Raw genomic sequence first — 18451 nt, 5'->3', positions numbered from 1 at the left:
AATCTTTTAGGTAGAATTTATTGTAAAGATGACGGAGATAAAACCGGAGGTAGTGATGAAACGGACAAACTCAAGCATTAGACAAATTAGACAATCGTGGCTTTCTCAGGTAACGCTTCTGAGCATGCACGGTTCGATTTTCTGGAAGAGTAGTTTTAGACGACAAGATCCGCGATAGACACTGATCAATGTCTCAAAAAATGCAATGTTTTACTTAAAACAAGGAGTTTAACCATAAACTTCACTTGATAGTAATTGAAGAATTTTTTTTTACGATATCAGTTGGGTTGATGCTACAAATAGATAGCTTGTCGAGCGTCAAACGATTGCCCCAAACCCTCCTGGGAATTATCTCGCGCTCGGTTTATTCAAAACGAACCTTGACCGACCAGAATCACCTGCGCGTATTAAGGCTCGGGCAAACGACTTCGACATCCGTTCGATTTCGTTGAACAGCGATATTGAACCCTTATTCCCCCCCCCCCCCCCCCCCCCCACCCCCTCGTCCTTTCAACTATGTTGAAACATGTTGGAACCAAGTTGATTCGATGTTGAGTGAGTTCAAGAAACCGTTTGCTCACCCCACAGTCAACATCGTTCAACCAAAATCAAAAGGATGTTGAAGTAAACGTGGAAGCCGTTTGACCGGGCCTTAAGTCACAACATCAAAAAGCCAGCCAATTATTATTAACTTTGCGACAAATATAAAGTACACAGAAAAAACTCAACTTCGGCAAAAAGGCGCTTCGGAGTAAAACGAAAACAGTGGGTTAAGTACATTGTACCTGATAAAACTGATTACGATAACTTAAACGGGTTCTAACACACTAAATACAAAGAAACAGAGAAGTCGACAAGCAAATAACGAATCAAATTGAAAAAGATAATCAAGTAAAGCTATGATCCTCGCAGTTACGGGGAAAGCCTGAAAAATTCAGGACTTCGACGGGGTTTGAACTCATATATCATACATCATACATCATCATTTCGTTCATTGATTCATTCCTCACGGGAAGAAAATTAGAACCCACAAATGACCAGCTCCCAACGTCAGTGGCTTCATAGCTCAGTTGATTAGAGCGCCGCATCGGTATCCCGAGGTCACGGGTTTAAACCCCGTTAAAGTCCTGAATTTTTCAGGCTTCTCTGCGCAATTTGTAAAATTGCGTCCATAACTGCGAGGATCAAAGCTTTACTTGACTTCATATGCACAGTTCAGTATATGATTCATTTCATATATCATTTCGTTCGTTGAAAGAGATAACTTTCAAAAAAAAAAAAGAAATAAATATAGCTTCACCGTTGTGGGAACCACTCAAAGCGAAGTGAAGAAACTTGTGATCGATACTGGGACATCGTAAAGTAAGTTGCATATCATGGCAAAAGGACGCAAACTCTCTATACACTCGCATGTTTATTGGCATCGCAACACTGGTGCCAAACATACAAATCCCTGCCCAATGTTCTCGAGTGCGAAGAGTGACACCATTCCGCGTAAAAAGCAATGAATAGCATAACTGATCCACACCACATAATACTTAAACATCTTGTAATATTCAATATACATCTTTTCAATATTCCAGTCAACTGTTTCTTCTTCGTCTGAAGAAAAAAGTAAAAAATTAAGATTTATGGTAGACACGCCCTAGTTCTTCGAATACTCATTTATACAATTAAATTATTTGTCTTCTATGCACAGTATATCTCTTTTAGAAATAATGTCCTCCCTCGAGACGCAGCCATTGTCAAAAGAGTTCATTTACAGTTTGTACGGTGTACGTGATTATTCCTTCTCTTCCACGAAACGTTATTTTTTTTTAAAGAACATTGATATTATATCCGTGTTTTCTTGTATATTTTACCATTTCTTTAAGTACAAAGTTCCTTATCTTTATTGGTCAGAGCTCGTCAGGATTCGTGAGTTTTGTCCTCCGTCTGAAGGTTTCATATAATTCATCAAGAAAAAAAAGACTTGTTGAACATAAAATCTGGAAAATAAATTTTAAACTTGGACTGGAATTTAGGAAAACAGCATCGTGTACGGAAGAGTACGTCCTATTTTACAGCGCTCGATTGGCGTCTAAATGCCTTTCTGACAACTCGATAGAGTCTTTTGTACGAGTCGATAAAATTTCTGTTGTTGAAGGAGTAGAGAAACGGATTAAGCGCAGAGTTGGAATAGCCCATTAGTAAGGTAACGTAATACACTTGAAGAGGAATTTTGCCATAACATTCCAAGCACTGATTAGCTATGATGCTAAGGACACTGTAAGGGACCCAACAGGTTAAAAAGGCGCTAACAATTAATGCAATCCTCTTTGCTGCTCGAATATTTCTTTGGAGCAGAAATTTCGCTAGTCCGTTCTGTGTGGCAACTGTGGAATCTATGGGGTAAACGGTGCACGTGTGGCGACGAATCTGTCTGTATATCATGAAGTAAATAACACACATTGCCAAGGCTGGAAGGATAAAATGAAGAACAGAGACCATGATATTGTAAAGACGCGAACCATTGAAGAAGCAAATTTCGCCAACGACATATTTGGGCAGTGAACGCCAGATCTCCCATCCCGTAACTGGTAAAATTGCGAATAAAAGGGAATAGCCCCACAGGGCAGCGATGTAAATGAGAACGCGCTCCCTCGTCATGAATTGTCCAGCACGAAACTGTCTCAATGGCGCACGCAACGTTAAATAGCGATCGATGCTCAGAACAAGCAAGGTAAGGTTCGAAGTGGGAACAGCAAGGAGGTAGGCAGTCGTCCAGAGAATGCATGTAGCTTCTCCATGGAACCACACTCCATTGGTCTTGAGAGTATAAACATCAAAAGGAATCGACAAAGTCGCTGTTAGAAGATCGGAGACCGCCAAGGAAACGATGAAAAGACTTGTTGTTGCTTTTCGAAGGTTAGGATTCAAACAAGTTGCAATGCAAACCAGAATATTTCCAATGATGGCTACCACAATGACGATTATAAGAGCGATTGTCAGGAAGACAGTAAACGGCTGAGAAAAAAAAATAAATCCCGGTGGTGTATACTCATGTTGTGTCTCGTTGCCAAAGTTTAAATCGAGCGACCTATCAGAAGAGTTGTTCATTTTGCTATTTTGAACTCGGACTGTTTCGTGAATGTACAAGCAGATTGTAGCAGGCAATAGGAAAAAAGTCAAATATATTTAATGAGTTTTCACACTGGTGAGCAATTACGGTTTGCGCACATACGAGTGAGACACTTAGAAAATGCCGTAATTAGGGTCATCGCAGAGTTCTAAACTTCCGATACCTTTCGATGTTTCTTCATTTGCCAAAGTGGCGTGAGGCTATAAAAAGTGTGATTTCAGATAAACCCAGAATCGTGTATCGCCAAAACATGTTCAAAAATGTTGGTTATTTGATTCCATTACACAAGGATCTAAAGCTACCATTGAACGTTGTGGGTCTTTTTTTTCACAAGCAATATAAAACAAAACATTCAGTTTTTCCTCCCACGCATTCGAGAACGTGCCTAATATGAACTTTTATTTAAAAAACATTGCGGGTTATCTTCCAATTAGAATTAAAGGCGTTCTTAATTTCTTCAATACTGTCTCGTGCAAAGAGAACAATTTCAACTTTGGACAACTTTCATATTTGATCGGTTCGTACACAGGCCCAATATAGGTCTTATTATTCTACTATCATGCAATATCGCTTTCACGGTAGTTTTATCGATCGTATATACACACTAAAATGTTTTCCATATCAGTGGTACAGGAACAAGACATTTGCGGTTTCCGCCGATTCGTGTTCAACGAGGAAGCCATGACATTTCCAGTTAATTGTTAAAGACGTAGTTGCCGTGTTTCTGGTTCCGACTTTGCAGCCAAAAGAATTTTAGAATATTGGCAGCAAAATTCATCTGTTATCCACTGCACAAAAGCCATTGTCAACATTCTTTGCAATAGTTTTCAATCGTGGCGCCCATGCAAGCCGTTGGCCTTCGGCCTCATGGGCTATTGACTCAGAGACCATTCGGGCTCGAGGAATAATTGTTAATTAAAATATACAAGTTACGAGGGTCTCTCGAGCCAACAGCGCATCCCTGCCCCCAAGGAGGATCACAAATGGATTCACAGCCCAAGCCTTGGTGAAATGTAGTTAATTAAGGAAGAAATGAAACCCATCCTGTAAATCAACTGATTAATTATTTCGAATGAAAAACATGAAGAATTGCCCTGAGTAGATGTTGGAGGCACGAGTGTTGAACCAAAGCACTAGCACAACGTAAGAAACCTAAAAAATATTCTTTTGTCTTTGTGCCAATTGAACCAACAGGCTTCCCGTTTTAAATCAGAAATCTTTTAAATTTTGTCCATTGAACAAGGCTAGTTGGCATAACTAGATGACTTCGACAGGATTCGAACCCATTGAGGTCATTGTTGGGTGATCAGCAATTTGCGAGCCCCTTAGTATTCCAATTACCCGCCACCGGATTTTCAGTTTACCGTTCCCAGTTTCTTCGGCGCCGAACTTCGGAACGCCTGGCTGAAATCAGTCGCCAGAAGTAATCGATGAAATTTCAGCCCTAAAATCCATTTTTTTGTAACCTTGGAGAATTTAATCTGCTTAGTCCATTTTCTCTGGAGGCTCTTGATGAATCAACAGAACCTATTTCTTTCAAGATTGCTGACAAGTGTTCCATAAACCGAGATTCAAACGCTGGCAAGACAGCTTTGGAAGAAGACCAAAACAATGATTTAGCCAGTTTCGTCGTATGTCAGTTACCCTTCAACCTGGGTATCCTGGAACCTTACCTAAAATGTCACTGTCGTGTACAGAAATAACCAAGAGAAATTTATCTTCCTTGCGAGATAAGGTTATTGAGTGTGTAACGAATTTCTCAAAACTCTAACTCGCTGGGTAGAGGAGTTAGAACTGAACCAACGGGTCTTCTTTGTCGGGTATTTGATATTCATTCTATTGAGAGGGGCGGCTGAGGACGTCAGGGAATATTTAAGAAGACTTAAAATGTTGATGTTGCCTCATCAGGGAAGCCATGTAAAGAAAGAATGATGAATATTCTGACGCAGGAACAAGCTCCTGCAAATTTGAGGTAAATGGACAACAAACTCCCGATGCCGCAAAAGTAATCAGCGTTTCTTCTCCCCAAAATGCAAGTTATTCATCTATTGACTGATGAACTTGACGTCCAACTTTTTAATGTGCCCTAAATCTCTACACATTGGAGAGGGAGGATGAAAGCCAGACTCAATGAACGGTTGGAAAGCCTAGGTGGTTTACTTCCTTAGCACAAACACAGATAAAAGACCTTTCACCCATTTCTCACGAGCCAAACTGGCCTGAGAAAAAGCTTTACCCGAGACCTGTAAAAAATGCCCCCATCCCCTATACCTTGCTATCAGCGAAAGGTGACCTCAAACCTATGAGGTCATGCTCAGACAGCATTGCTGCAAAATATAGACCCTATGCAAAAATGGCTGCTTTTAATTATCCTTTTGTTCGTATTCAAAAACGAGGTTAGTGAGGCTATTATGAATACCAACATAAGAATAATTTACCCAGTAAAAGCAGCCATTTTTGCATAGGGTCTGTCATGGTTATTTGCTGATTTAATGGCTTTTTTTAAGCCAATTTATGAACCCTTATAAATTAAAGTTAATGTGACAACCATGACCTCTGTAAGGGATTTGTAATTGAGCTAAGGCTATTATGCGTTCTCTCGTTACAGAGCGAGCTTGACTCACGCGAACATCACACCATACACATTATTATCCAATCACATTCTAGGCGCCACGTGCTTAAGGACTAGTTTCGTTATAGTTAATGAATTATTTTAATATGGACTCATGCCTGTTGGCATGTCAATGACACTTTTCTCCAATGTCAAGGGTTAAATCCTGCCGGTAAAAATAATTACCTAGTTAATCATGTCAAATAAAATCTGGGTGGGGATGAAGTGTTCCCATGCGGGTCACCCTTTGCCCCATAGACTCACCGTACTAGGGTTGCGTGCCTTCTGATCGAGCACGGTTACCATAGAAACCAAGGGGCGCAACCCTAGATAGGATAAGGACCTATCATGTGAGGGATTGTAACCCTCTAGAGAGAATTGTGGCCTTGGGGATTGTAACCCCTTGGCGAGGATTGTAACCTCGCATTGCCAACTTGTTGTCATGGCCTTGGGGATTGTAACCCCTTCGAGAGGATCGCGACCTCTCTTTGCCGGGCAACTTAGTTATCCTGCCTTTTCGCGACCTGCTAATGGAGTGCTTCATCTCCTACCCCATTACCCCACAAATTGTTGTCTGTTTCACTTGCTGTCATGGGTTGGGAACATTAACAGGATTTGTCACTTCCATGAGGTAGAATGCAAATCATCCAAGGAACTTGAAGAACACTTTGCAGAAATGGATCTTGAATATCTCTTCAAAGAACACATCAAGCCGTTGGTCTCGTAACAAAGATGATCCAGTGAAAGTTCATCTTTCCTTATAATTATTATATTATAATACAAAGTCTTTATATAACGCGTTTAAATTCTCAACCGCTGTCTGTAGTGACGCGAGCTTGGGCTGCCTATGGTTCTGTTGGACCTAAACGGTCCTACGGGAACAGTACTAGCAGCTCTTGTAACCTACTATTGTTTGGTATTGTAAGCAGTAAGTCTAAGTCATTGTTGCAATTGTTTAGCCTTTTGTTTTTGGCTTGGGTAGCGAACCAATCACGTTATACGTTACGGGAGCTGCTACATGACTCTACGGGAAACAAACTAATTATGAGCCATTCTAATGGTTTGCGAGATCGAGAAGATGCGAAAACACAAAGGAACGAATTTGAACTCACAATAACAGAATATAGACGTTTGAAGCTGAATGAAAAATTCAAGGTAATCAAAACTTCGGCTTGCAGAAGTTTGCGTTACTCTGTAGGAATGTGTGACCAATCGACTCAAGATAAAGATCCACTTACCCGGACTCTGGCCAAATTCGTCTCTGTTTCAGGCATAATTTCCCATTCCATAACCAAGTGGTTGATTAAAAACCACAACAGAAAACTTGACCAACTTCAACAGCGTCCAATCGTCCAATGCCCCTTTCGAACCTGGGAAGTGAATACTTGTCCTCGGATGGGACCCTGAGAACTAGAAGTTTTGATGTCACGTGAGCGCTGGACGCCATGTTTACATGTGTTTGTTTTCGCAAAATGTGGTAACAATGTAGTTGTTTGTCTTAATATCTTCAACACTGGAAGCAAACTGGGACACTGGATTGAAATCACCGTTGACTTTTGGGAGAAACTGCGTTGTAAAATTCTTCACTAGTTTCCGGCTTGAGCTATAAAGCCTTAACTGATTGGAAGCTTTACCGCAGTTATCAACAACCAAGCTTGTCTGAGATTACTTGACATTATCAAAGCAAAGGCTACTCATTCACTTGACTATCAAGGGGTTAGAGTATATGATAACATGGCTTCCAATGTTGTGATTGAAGAGACGCTCATGAAGCTGGATAAACTACACAGTGTTGACTATGAAAACGAGGAGGTGCAACTTTTAAAATCCAAAGTAGAGACAATTGTTGAGTTTATATCGCAGAAAATAGCTGAATTGAATCCCATCCTTTCGAATACTGTTGTTCAATGTGGAAGTTTTTATCACAGCAGCAAAATAACTGCGCCAGACGAATTTGATTACATTTTGGTTTTGACCAAATTCTCCCAACCAAACATTTGCAGTTGTAAGCCTTTTCCTGATCCAGAATATCCACAATTGGTCTCGTTAGAGATCGACTACAAGACGCTGGATTGGTTACCTATCAGTGTAAGTGAAATGGATGACAACTCGACAAGTCTACAAGGAGTACTGCAAGCAACCCTTGAAAGTGATTACCGAAACGCAATACGCAGTTGCCTAGCAACATTGGTTTTACCAGAGGGACTATCATTTGCAACATCACAGAAGTCAATCAGAGTGACAGTTGGTGACCAAACATTCCTCGCAAGTGTCAAATTCTCAGGACCAGCTTCAACACTGTTGCTCAACTGGAAAGGAGTGCATTACCCAAATTTAAACATATCTGTCGACATGACCTATATGGTCCTAGTTGAAGGATTGCCGCAATTTTGCAATCTTGAGCAGCGTTTGCACAGCATGCATCCAATAATCATATCCAAGCTGTGTGATGAAGCCAATCACCTTCTGTTCTACACAAGGATGCTGGACGACACATGGAGAGTGACTTTCACCAGCCTTGAAAACAAAATTATGCATTTTTGGTTCAAGGAGAATGATTTTAGTAACGTTTGTTACCGCCTTCTTAAGATAATCCGTGACCTTCTCATGCCAATTGACCAGCTTGGAGAGACCATTTTGAAAACTTATGTCATGAAAACTCTGTTTCTTAATGAATCTGAGCAATATCCAGAAAAAAGGTTTTGGACCAGAGAGCAACTGCCAACTCGTCTCTTATGCATCTTCCAAAAGCTTCTAGTTGCATTGCAAAAGAGATTCCTCTCATCGTATTTTGACGAGAAACAAAATGCCCTATCATACCCTTTAGACTCTGAACCTGATGGTGAAAATTCAGATGAAGACAATCACTTCATTGCCAAAGTGCATAAAGCTACATGTCAGGTCACTAAAGACATCATTCGTGCATTAGAGAGCAGTTTTACCAGTGACCAGGCTTTGCAAGTTTGGTTTCAACCGGTTACAAGAACTGTAATTACAGATCCCGATATTCCAAACCCTTTGGAGAGTTCAGATCCTGGTCTCAACAGGACTGCAACAAAACAAAATTCTTAGACTGAGGTATTATGGGATTTCTCCAACGCAATACTAGCTGAAGGAATTGATGTTGCTGGAGAAGAGAAGAATGACTGAAACACCACAATGCCATGAAAAAAGGTTCAAGATGTCATCCTGTACAGAATAGTTTATTAACTTGGTTATCCTTCAAGATCCATGGAAACAGTTTAGTCGGGGGAAGAAAATTTCAAACTACATGAAATTTTATGTGCTTTTCTTTGCCTACATTTTTCACAACAATTAGACTTTACTCTTGCCCTAACTATCTGTCCATGGGTCTTTAACAAAACATTTTCCCTGAAAACACTCTGAATGAAAAAAAAATGTGTTACTTGTATTATTACGCAGAGAAATGGATCGGCTGTTTCACAATCAGGTGTTCCTTTTAGAAGTCATGTTCCAGGATACCGAAATAAAAGTAATCTATAGGTAGCTTTATGCTTTGGGTATAATGGTCTGAAATATCTTTGCACAAACTGCCTTATTTCTATTTGAAGAGATCATTGAAGCTGTTAGGTATCAAGCTAAGCAAAAAGTTTCCTTTGATAAACCAGCCTGTAAACTTCATACATTAACTAGCTTTCATTAGCAGTATAAAATGTTGTTGAAGCAATCTAAACAGAGGAAATCCTAGTTTCTTGCTGATTTACATTTTGCTCCAGCATTTAACTATAAATGATGTTGCCAGGAAAGGTAATTTAAGCATATTGGGGACACAGACACTACATTTGGCAACAAATCATAATATATTTTCATTTATTAGATAGATACTGATGAAATACCAGGATTTCTCCTTTTACTAAAAAATCATATCTTCACCGCTCGCAGTGAACATATCATTTTTATCTTTCACATGTGAGAATATAAGTGTTGTCATGGTAACAAACACACTCAGCCAATAAAACGCGATTCTCCTCTTCATTGTACAATACTTTTGTGCTTTAATATAATTCTTCTCTACTGCATTAACATTTTTGTTGCAAAATTTTATATTATCATGATTTGATATCTATTAGTAGCAGCAGTCTTATTCATAGACACTTAAAAGGTGACAACTGTTAAAATATATAATCTTTGTGGGATGAAGTAGGGTAACATTCAGAAAGACAATGGTAGGGGTATGGACATTACATATTTTTGTGAAAACCTAGGCTCTGATGAAGGGCCGATGCTTCAAACGTAAGCCTTTAAATTTCCATACTGCAGTCAATTAGCCAACGTCAAGAATACCATAATACTCTTTGTTTGTCCCTCCAAATTTTTGCATATTAAGCATTGTTTTTATTTCTTATGGGACTTAATATAAATGGTCCCAAGAGAAACTGGTAACAATGCTTACGCAACATTTTGGAGGGACAAAGAAAGAATATATATATTTATGTTATTTTTGATATTGCCTAATAGGCCATTTCTGAGTTCATGTCTACCTCCTCTTCAGAGGAAGCAGACATGAACTCGGAAATGGCCTATTTACCATATCAACTCAATTGATAAACCCATTTCTGTGTTTCACTTCCACACCGACACAGCACCACAGAGTTTCCATAGAAACTAAACCCCTTTATCCATTTAGCATCAACTATGTCTGATTGTCTACCAGGCCCCGCCGGATAAATCAGTGCCCAGTTGATAAGTCATAGCGAAACCAATTCCGCTATCTAATTCAATGGATTGTGATTTGTCTGGTGAACAGCGTTATTGACCTTTTGATCAACTGGCGCCTGGTTATAATGTGAACCTTAACTCTCCTGATGATCATTAGCCGGGATTTTCTTTTTTTGTGGGGGATGCGATAACCCCAAAAGTGGGACTCCCTATAATTTTCTCTGATGATATTCTGGAGTTTTTTTTTTTTTTTTAATTTTTTTTTAATGGCAACGTCGTGTGCAATATAGCATGCGCTATGAAGAACAAGCTAGCAAGGAGTTTTGTCTTAACGTTAAAAAATTGTAGAAGCAATGCATTGAGATATTGCATTTTTTTTTTTCGCTCAATTCATGAGTTTTGCCGGTCTGCTGTCTTTTTTTTTGGTCGGCAGTCACAAATGTGCATACCCCACGGATATTGAATTAAGCTCCGATGGGGTGAATTTACTTTTACACCCTTCAGCCTTCACGATTATCTGCGAGCGCGTTAGACCACTCAGCCACAGTGACACACTTCCATCGTCTAGATGAAAGCAAACATTTAGTGTGGAATCTTTCCGCCCGCCATGATTGACACAGTATTAGGGTATTCGATAAAGTGGACAGATGCTTTTTCTTTGAGAAAGGCAACCTTTAAAGGTAAGTAGAATTTTCTACGTTATTTCTTTATCTTGCTTCGTACTTGTGTGTTCCACTGTGAACGTTATTTTGCATAGAACGAATACTTCATTAGAAGTATTTTGCATACAACGAATACTCCCAATATTTCTTGGGAACCAGTTTGTTCAGCCGTTTTGACGTAGAAAGAAAATAAGAAAATAGCTTTCAACGGCAAACAAAATGAAATCAAGTTTAAAAAAAAACGAATTAGCTATCACCGTCACGGGGACTTTGCAGCGTTCCCCCATCCAAGCCAACCTCATTCGGAGCATACACGCGAGACGCGGAGTACTTCAAACTTTGAGGCATTAAATTAAATGGAAGAAGTGTTAAGTCGTCAGCTGAAGCTGCTGACAGTCTTTGCTGTTGTTGATAGCAAGATACATGATAGTATCATCAGCGAAGAGCCTGACTTTGGATTTAATGCCATTTGGTAAGTTGACCTTTCTTGGAGGTAGACAGAAACGTAGCCCACGTGACAATACGTTCTTTCATGTTCTATTTGCGGTATGGCCAAGAAACGTTGAAAGCATTCAGGAAGTATCAGAATCTCACCCGCTTCAACAAGGTATCATTCGAGATTAACTTTCTTCACAAATGCAAGCTTTTACATATTTACTCTAAGCTCTTAATTTTAAACTCAGTACACAAGAATTTCAAGAGACCTCCTCCTCTCAACTTATGAGAACACAGGCAGCCCAAGCTCAGTATACGATTTATAGACTTAATAGTGGGAAAATTAACTTTGAGCTTATAAATGCTAAAATAAGCTGTAAATGTAGAAATAAACTTCACGTACCTCTAGAGACGTACAGTTGTCCTCGTCTTTTCTGTGCAATCGGAGGGCAAACTTGCGTCCGTTTTAGACGGGTTTGTGCCTTTCGAATTTTTACGATGCCGTTAGTTGAGGGTCTGGATGTGGTTAACTGACAACTGACAAATGGCCAAAATTTTAACTGACAACTGACATTTGTAGAGGGTTTTACTGACAACTGACAAACAAATGCACGTTTTATATTAAATCCTAGCAGCAGGACACTCGAGGGTCATATTTCGTTAATAATTTACTGTATGAACCGTGTACATCAGGCTCATTTCACCTATGATCTCGAATTTACAAACTCACGCTGACCAGTCCCGAGCACGCGCCAGCTTACATGATGGCTGCCAATGCTGGAGTTATTAAAGCGATTGTAAGCTTTTACCGCGTTAATTCGGATACGGCATTCGAAAGACATAGAGGCCGTATTCCGAAAAATGACTTAAATACAGTACATGCTCTCAAAAAGCCCTTTATTCAATTCCTTGGTCTGAAGGAACTAACAATTAAATACGGCCTTGGAGATTTCGATATAAAGCTTTATCGGATGGCGCCGAAACCGGGCGGGAAAAGTGATAACTTCGCCATCACAACGGACGACCAGTTGAAGCTGCAGCTTCCAAGTATGCTGGATGACTCAGGAAGCGAAATGAACAGTATGTATTCTTAGTGCTTGTGTATTTGTTTCATGAGCCGGCTACACGACAGCATAACCACAATTAACAAGGATTTTCTCGACGACGTTGAGTTGTGCACATTACTCTGACAACAGTTGTTGAGAATCTTCACGCAGTTTCCCATTTCAAGCATGAGATCTTCACCGTATTGCAATATTCTCAAGATTTTGGGACTATTACAAAGGAGTCTTTAAAGAGAATAACAAAATGGGGGGCCAAGCATTTCACCCATGATAAGTCGTACTACCCCGTCCCGCAGACCAGTATGGAGTTTGCCAATATCAACTTTACGCAACCGCTGCTGTCAGAAGAAATCAGTCCCGACTCTGAAACTGCTATGAAAGAATTGGTAGAGAAATATCGTCCCGTAAGGCAAAGGACAGTCCGGGGAAAGCCGCTTGTAATGAATTCAACTCCAAATTTGAAAAAAAAAAGGTTATTAGTGTAGCAATTTTTGGATTAGTGATACAATTTACATTTAATGTGCCTTTTGAGCTAAATTTTGGATAAAAAAGAAATAACTAAATTACTTAATTAATTATTAACAGCCAATTAACTGACAACTGACAAATGGCCAAAATTTTAACTGACATTTGTACCCCCACCCCCTCCCCCCCCCCCTCATCCACACCCTCTTAGTTGTCATTACCCCTCATAAAGAGTCTCGTCCCACAAATTGCTCTCGTATCACAAAGCAACGGTCCCAGTCGCCATAAAAACACCACAGCCTTAAGGCCAGATAAATTTCCTATCACATCACCACACTGCGTTTTGTGGCGAATAAATTCAAAATAATGTTCGGCTTTTTATAATCTTCCCAAGCGTTCAGCTAGATTGTGGCTACGACAGTTTTAGTTTGATGGCGATCGTATTACATTCTGCACTCTCATTGGACAATTTGAAACACAAGGCCAATGAGAGTGCAGAATGTAATACGATCGCCATCAAGCTATGACGGCCGTAGCCACACACCTAGCTGAACGCATGGGAAGATTATAGAAAGTCGAACATTATTTGGAATTTATTCGCCACAAACGCAGTGTGGCCCCGAAGTTGAGTTGATGTGATAGGAAATTTATCTGGCCTTAAGGCTGTGGTGTGTTTATGGCGATTCGGACCGTTGCTTTGTGATACGAGAGCAATTTGTGGGACGAGATCGCCGCGAGTCACCAGCCTTTCTTCTCTTTATGAGGGGAAATGACAACTAACGGCATCGTAAAAATTCAAAAGCCACAAACCCGTCTAAAACGGACACAAGTTTGCCCTCCGATTGCACATAACAGACGAGAACAACTGTATGTAGAGGTAAGTGAAGTTTATTTCTACATTTACAGCTTGTTTTAGCATTTATAAGCTCAAAGTTAATTTTCCCTTGAAAAATTCATTAATAATTCATGAGGGTGCAAACCAATCCCAGCACAGTATTCAGATCACATGTACACAACTGTAAACCCTAATACAAATCAACTGAATTATTGAACAGTGGAATTAACTTTTGATACAAACTCCTGCTCAGCTAATTAGTATTCAACAACTTTTGATACAGATCTCTACTGATTAAAATAACAATACTTTGCATTCAATTTAATGTATTCATTTCACAAGCAGGTAAAAATATTCGCGTCCGATCTGTATGGACGTTTACAATGGCTCGCCTATCGGCTCGCCATTGTAAACGCCCATACAGATCTCCCGCTCATATTTTATCTACTACATACAAAGGCTGTAAATCGTATACCGAGCTTGGGCTGCCTGTGATGAGAAGGCTCGAGCTTTTCTTCGAACCACTCTATCACCGTTGGATTTTAATCTCTACGCTTGATTCTAACATTTCTAAATTGAAGAATCATTTTTCACGAAAACTTGATGCAGATTTCAACAAATTGAAAGCTAAGAAAGGAATACCAACTGTATCAAACTTGAACAAGATGACATTGTCTTCAATCTCGATAGACAGAAAAGAACGTATTGTCACGTGGGCTACGTTTCTGTCTTGTCTTCATTAAACTTAATACGGTGATCATCAGCAAGGCGTATACGAGAAACGGTAGCTATTTAATGCTCATCATAAACAAGCACAAGACTTCTCTCATTCTTAGGCCCGTTTTAAACGTCGTATTTTACATATGCCGAATCTATTGCAAATGAGAAAAATCTATTGTTTTCGCTCATTTGCATTAGATTCGGCACATGTAAAATGCGACGTTTAAAACGGGCCTTACTTTTATTTCTCTTTGAGAAGTTTCTCCTTGTCTGTAGCTAACAAGCGAGAATTGAGCCAACCTGAAACGAGTTTTCCTTTTTTTATTTTTGTTATAGCACAAGTTAGCCGTTAGAAGTAGACGCGAGGCTTAACCTCTCTAATCAAGAGTCCATTACAGCGACTTTCATATGACCTTGAAAAAATAAACGAAAAAACGGAACGTAAACAAAAATACAAAACATTTAATTGGCTTATCGAACAAAAACAAACGAGCGCGAACTTTTCATTGGCTTATCGAACGCCGATGCAAACAACGTCATCTCTCCATGGAAGTTTCGCTTTGACGTCATTTGAAATACAGTAATGCGATTGGGCAATCGAACTGTTTACTGCCCATATTAGGAGTTTCCTTGGCGGGAATAAGGAGAAGCTTTGTTTTAATCTTGCCAAACATTGATCCGTGAAACAAATTGCGAACCCTTTTTCAAGGTCTTACGAAAGTTGCTCTACCGAAGAGTAGGAATCTGCTATCAGGTTTACTCCCCCATCAGCGCCAGAAAAGTATCTATTTTTAAACCATGTTTTGCAAGAAAATAAACAATAGACCAAATCTGGAACAAAACGTTTTTTTTCCAAAAGTGTTTGAATTGGGTACAATTCGGTCTATTGTTTATTTTCCCGCAAAACTAGGTTTAAGAATAGACACTTTTCTGACGCTGATGGGGACTAGGCCAATTTGGGTGAATCTTACTCTTGGGTAAAGAACTCTTGCTCTAATATATGCACCTGTGATGTAATCGCGTCTCAGATTGATTTGCTAAGTTGACTCTGTAACTCGGACACTTATGTCCAGAAATGTACGTTATTAGATCCAAGCCCAGTTTTGATATCCAACAGCGTGACATAAATGTCCCTTGAATTCCAAGCCTTTGCTATCTATTTCCAACAATAAGGTAAGGGTAAAGGTTACAGCGTTATTCTTAGCTTAGGGTAAATGCAGTTGTTTATCCTTACTTGAGCTGGGAGCAGCGTTTTGGGGACACTTTGTGACTGAAATTGTCTATTCCGAGCCGAGCGTGATGTTGAAATCCGCGACCCATGGAAACCAGAACCTAATCGGCTGTTGAAAAAATGACTTCTTTTGTTCTGTGGTTGGCAAATTTGTAAACAAGAAATATCGCTCTTGGGGGCATTTCTGAACATATCTGAACTCGGAAGAGAAAGGTGTGGATTGAAGCTGCCGTAACAAAGAGCAGTTTTCAATTGGGTGTCGAAAGTAATTAGCGAATTGCTTTGGTTTTGCATTACTTCACTCAGTGATTGGTTCAAAGTTCTTGTGCCAATTTTTCAAGCAATCAGAAGTGAAACCAAAATCAATCGTGGCTTGCGCGTGCACATTTTCCCGCGCTTTGTGTCGGCTACGTGTAATTACTTGAGTTTTGATTGGTTTACTGGATTGTCTTCGTCCTTTTTGATTGGCCAAAGTAATTACTTTGGTTTTGGTTTTACGACACTCGATTGAAACTTGCTCTATGTGACAGACACCAAATGTATGATTTCCTATACGGATGTGCTTGTTACCCCATGTTCGTGTAGACGAATACTAGTGGTTTTACGATTTCCGAGAGAGTTAAGTGAAGTCCAGTTTTCAAACCTGCGTCTGACCGCCGGTACAATACCCAATAAGGCTCTCTTGAACTGTTTGTTTCTCAGAGCGTACAAGTAAGGGTTTAAAGCCGAGCTGGTGTAGCCTAACATCAAAAGAGTGACAAAGAGTTCCCTTGGAATTGCAAGTAAACATGTCATACACCAAGTATACATGAAAGCACTGGCAATGCTGAAAAGCGTGTGAGGCATCCAACAGAAGAAGAAAGTCCACGCTACAACGAGAATGTTTTTAGTTGTCTTGATGCGTTTTCTTAATGTCTTGGCGTCTCTTTCTCTGGCGGACGAAGAGCTTTCGAGCTGATTTAAGGCAGCATCTCGAGCAACGCCGCGGGCAATTTTATAAATCCTCCAGTACAGAATGCACATAAAGATGGTGGGCAAAACAAAGTTGATGATTGAACTTAACAAGGAGTATTCAAGCGTGATGTTGAAGTCGCACAAATCGTTTTTAACGCTGCGAGGTGCTCTCTTCCAACCCATCACAGGCATCAGAGCAAAGATCCCTGAATACACCCACAGTGCTAAGATGACAATCCCTGCTCGCTTGCGAGTCATAAACGGCGCTTGACGAAAACGATTCAGTGGATCCTTGATGCTCTTATAACGGTCCACGCTTACCGCCAAAAGGCTCCAAATGGAAGAGGGCACGGTCAGCAGGTACGATGACGTCCACACCACACACAGCACTTCCCCATGGGTCCAGACAAAGTCCTTGACAGTTTGCTCCAAGTCAAATGGCACCGAAAAGCAGACAGTAAGCAAGTCTCCAACGGCCAGTGAGAAGATGAAATGATTTGTTGGAGGTCGTCGAACTATCGGGCTCACAATAAATGCAAGGCAAGCTAATGAATTTCCAATAAAAGCTACAGCGATAATGGCGGCATAGATTGCTATCGAGAAAAACTTGAAGCCATGGCTTTGAGGCGTTGCAACAGACGAAGTAGAACTAAGATTGGTTTCAGCGGAGATATTCATAACTAGACCTCTCCTCAATTGAGGACTTTCCGATCAAATTGCCAGCGTTTGTGAAATTTAAATTCTGTAGTAAACCGCCTTAAAAAATTCTTGGCGAAAAAAAAATTTAAACTGTACTTAATCTCTTGATATCCAGAGATTCTCTAGCGCTTAAATAATGGTTGGCATCTATTCGTAAAATGATGACAGCATAATCAAAGACATAATCAAAGTGATTTCAGCGATGTCAATTGCTTTGTTGCCAGGTAACTAGGTGTGAAAGAAAGTGGCCCCCTTTCAACACATCTATTATTTAGTATGTGTTATTCGCTATTTTAGTACGTTCAATTGTCTTGACTCTGTTTCACCGTTAATAACTTTTAACGTAAGCTCAATGTTCCTTTCTTGATTTTTGATAAATGTTGACTACGGGAGAAGAGAGAAGAAGCTCACAGCAATCGTCAGTTGAGGTCGTGCTTCATCTTAACAAAGGGACTCTGCTTTAGTCGTCTCTTTGAACGAGGCCTCCAGAATCCAATATCATCGCATTTCTAACACTTGTATCCAACTCCGTCCTGTTAAACGTCGATGATCTTGAGAGAGACAGAGAGAATCGCAGATGTAAACAATTCAGTTGCTATAACTGATTAGCTTTTTATATTGAGTCGAACTCTGAATGATAAATTGATAACGCTTCATAAGATAGCTATGAGAAGCAAATGCAACTTCATCGCAGTGGCTGTAAACACAATTAGATCCAGTCAAATCAACGCCACAATCCGCGATAGTAATGACTGTTGGTAAAACCGCCTGCAAGTCGTTCTATTTGAAGTTTAGTAGATAGTAACCTCAAGGCAATGAATTGGCAACACTCACGATATATTTTAACTAGTGATATTGACACAGATGAAAAACCCCGCAGATCGCAAGAGTTCAGTTGTCAATTTGTACGCACAACAACCATTTAGAGGGCGTGTAATTAAGTTCGAGGGGCTTTCGAGCAATTTAATTTGCAA

At 40.0% G+C, this 18451-nt stretch overlaps 3 protein-coding genes across 5 annotated transcripts in view; 1 reads left to right on the top strand and 2 right to left on the bottom strand.

Moving 5' to 3' along the window:
- Positions 1–1399: 1399 nt before the first annotated feature.
- Positions 1400–3975, bottom strand: LOC138027326 (histamine H2 receptor-like). Its single transcript, XM_068874910.1, has one exon. The coding sequence runs from the start codon at positions 3097–3099 to the stop codon at positions 2056–2058; it is 1044 nt and encodes a 347-aa protein (XP_068731011.1). The 5' UTR covers positions 3100–3975; the 3' UTR covers positions 1400–2055.
- A 3194-nt stretch (positions 3976–7169) lies between these two features.
- Positions 7170–9733, top strand: LOC138027750 (cyclic GMP-AMP synthase-like receptor). The gene has a single exon (XM_068875355.1). It carries the CDS (start codon positions 7467–7469, stop codon positions 8802–8804), a length of 1338 nt encoding a protein of 445 aa, XP_068731456.1. The 5' UTR covers positions 7170–7466; the 3' UTR covers positions 8805–9733.
- A 4197-nt stretch (positions 9734–13930) lies between these two features.
- LOC138027304 (5-hydroxytryptamine receptor 4-like) overlaps positions 13931–18451 on the bottom strand; it is a 28109-nt gene continuing 23588 nt past the window's right edge. For all 3 annotated transcript variants that reach the window (XM_068874900.1, XM_068874890.1, XM_068874895.1), the window contains exon 2: positions 13931–18028. In XM_068874900.1, the coding sequence (XP_068731001.1) occupies positions 16374–17456 (1083 nt within the window). In that variant the 5' untranslated portion in view covers positions 17457–18028 and the 3' untranslated portion in view covers positions 13931–16373. The remainder of the gene's footprint in view (positions 18029–18451) is intronic.

Source organism: Montipora capricornis, chromosome 2, assembly GCF_036669925.1.
Source record: "Montipora capricornis isolate CH-2021 chromosome 2, ASM3666992v2, whole genome shotgun sequence".
Lineage (NCBI taxonomy): Eukaryota > Metazoa > Cnidaria > Anthozoa > Scleractinia > Acroporidae > Montipora > Montipora capricornis.
Note: the sequence above shows the minus strand (reverse complement) of the source record. Positions and strands in the feature narration are given on the sequence as shown.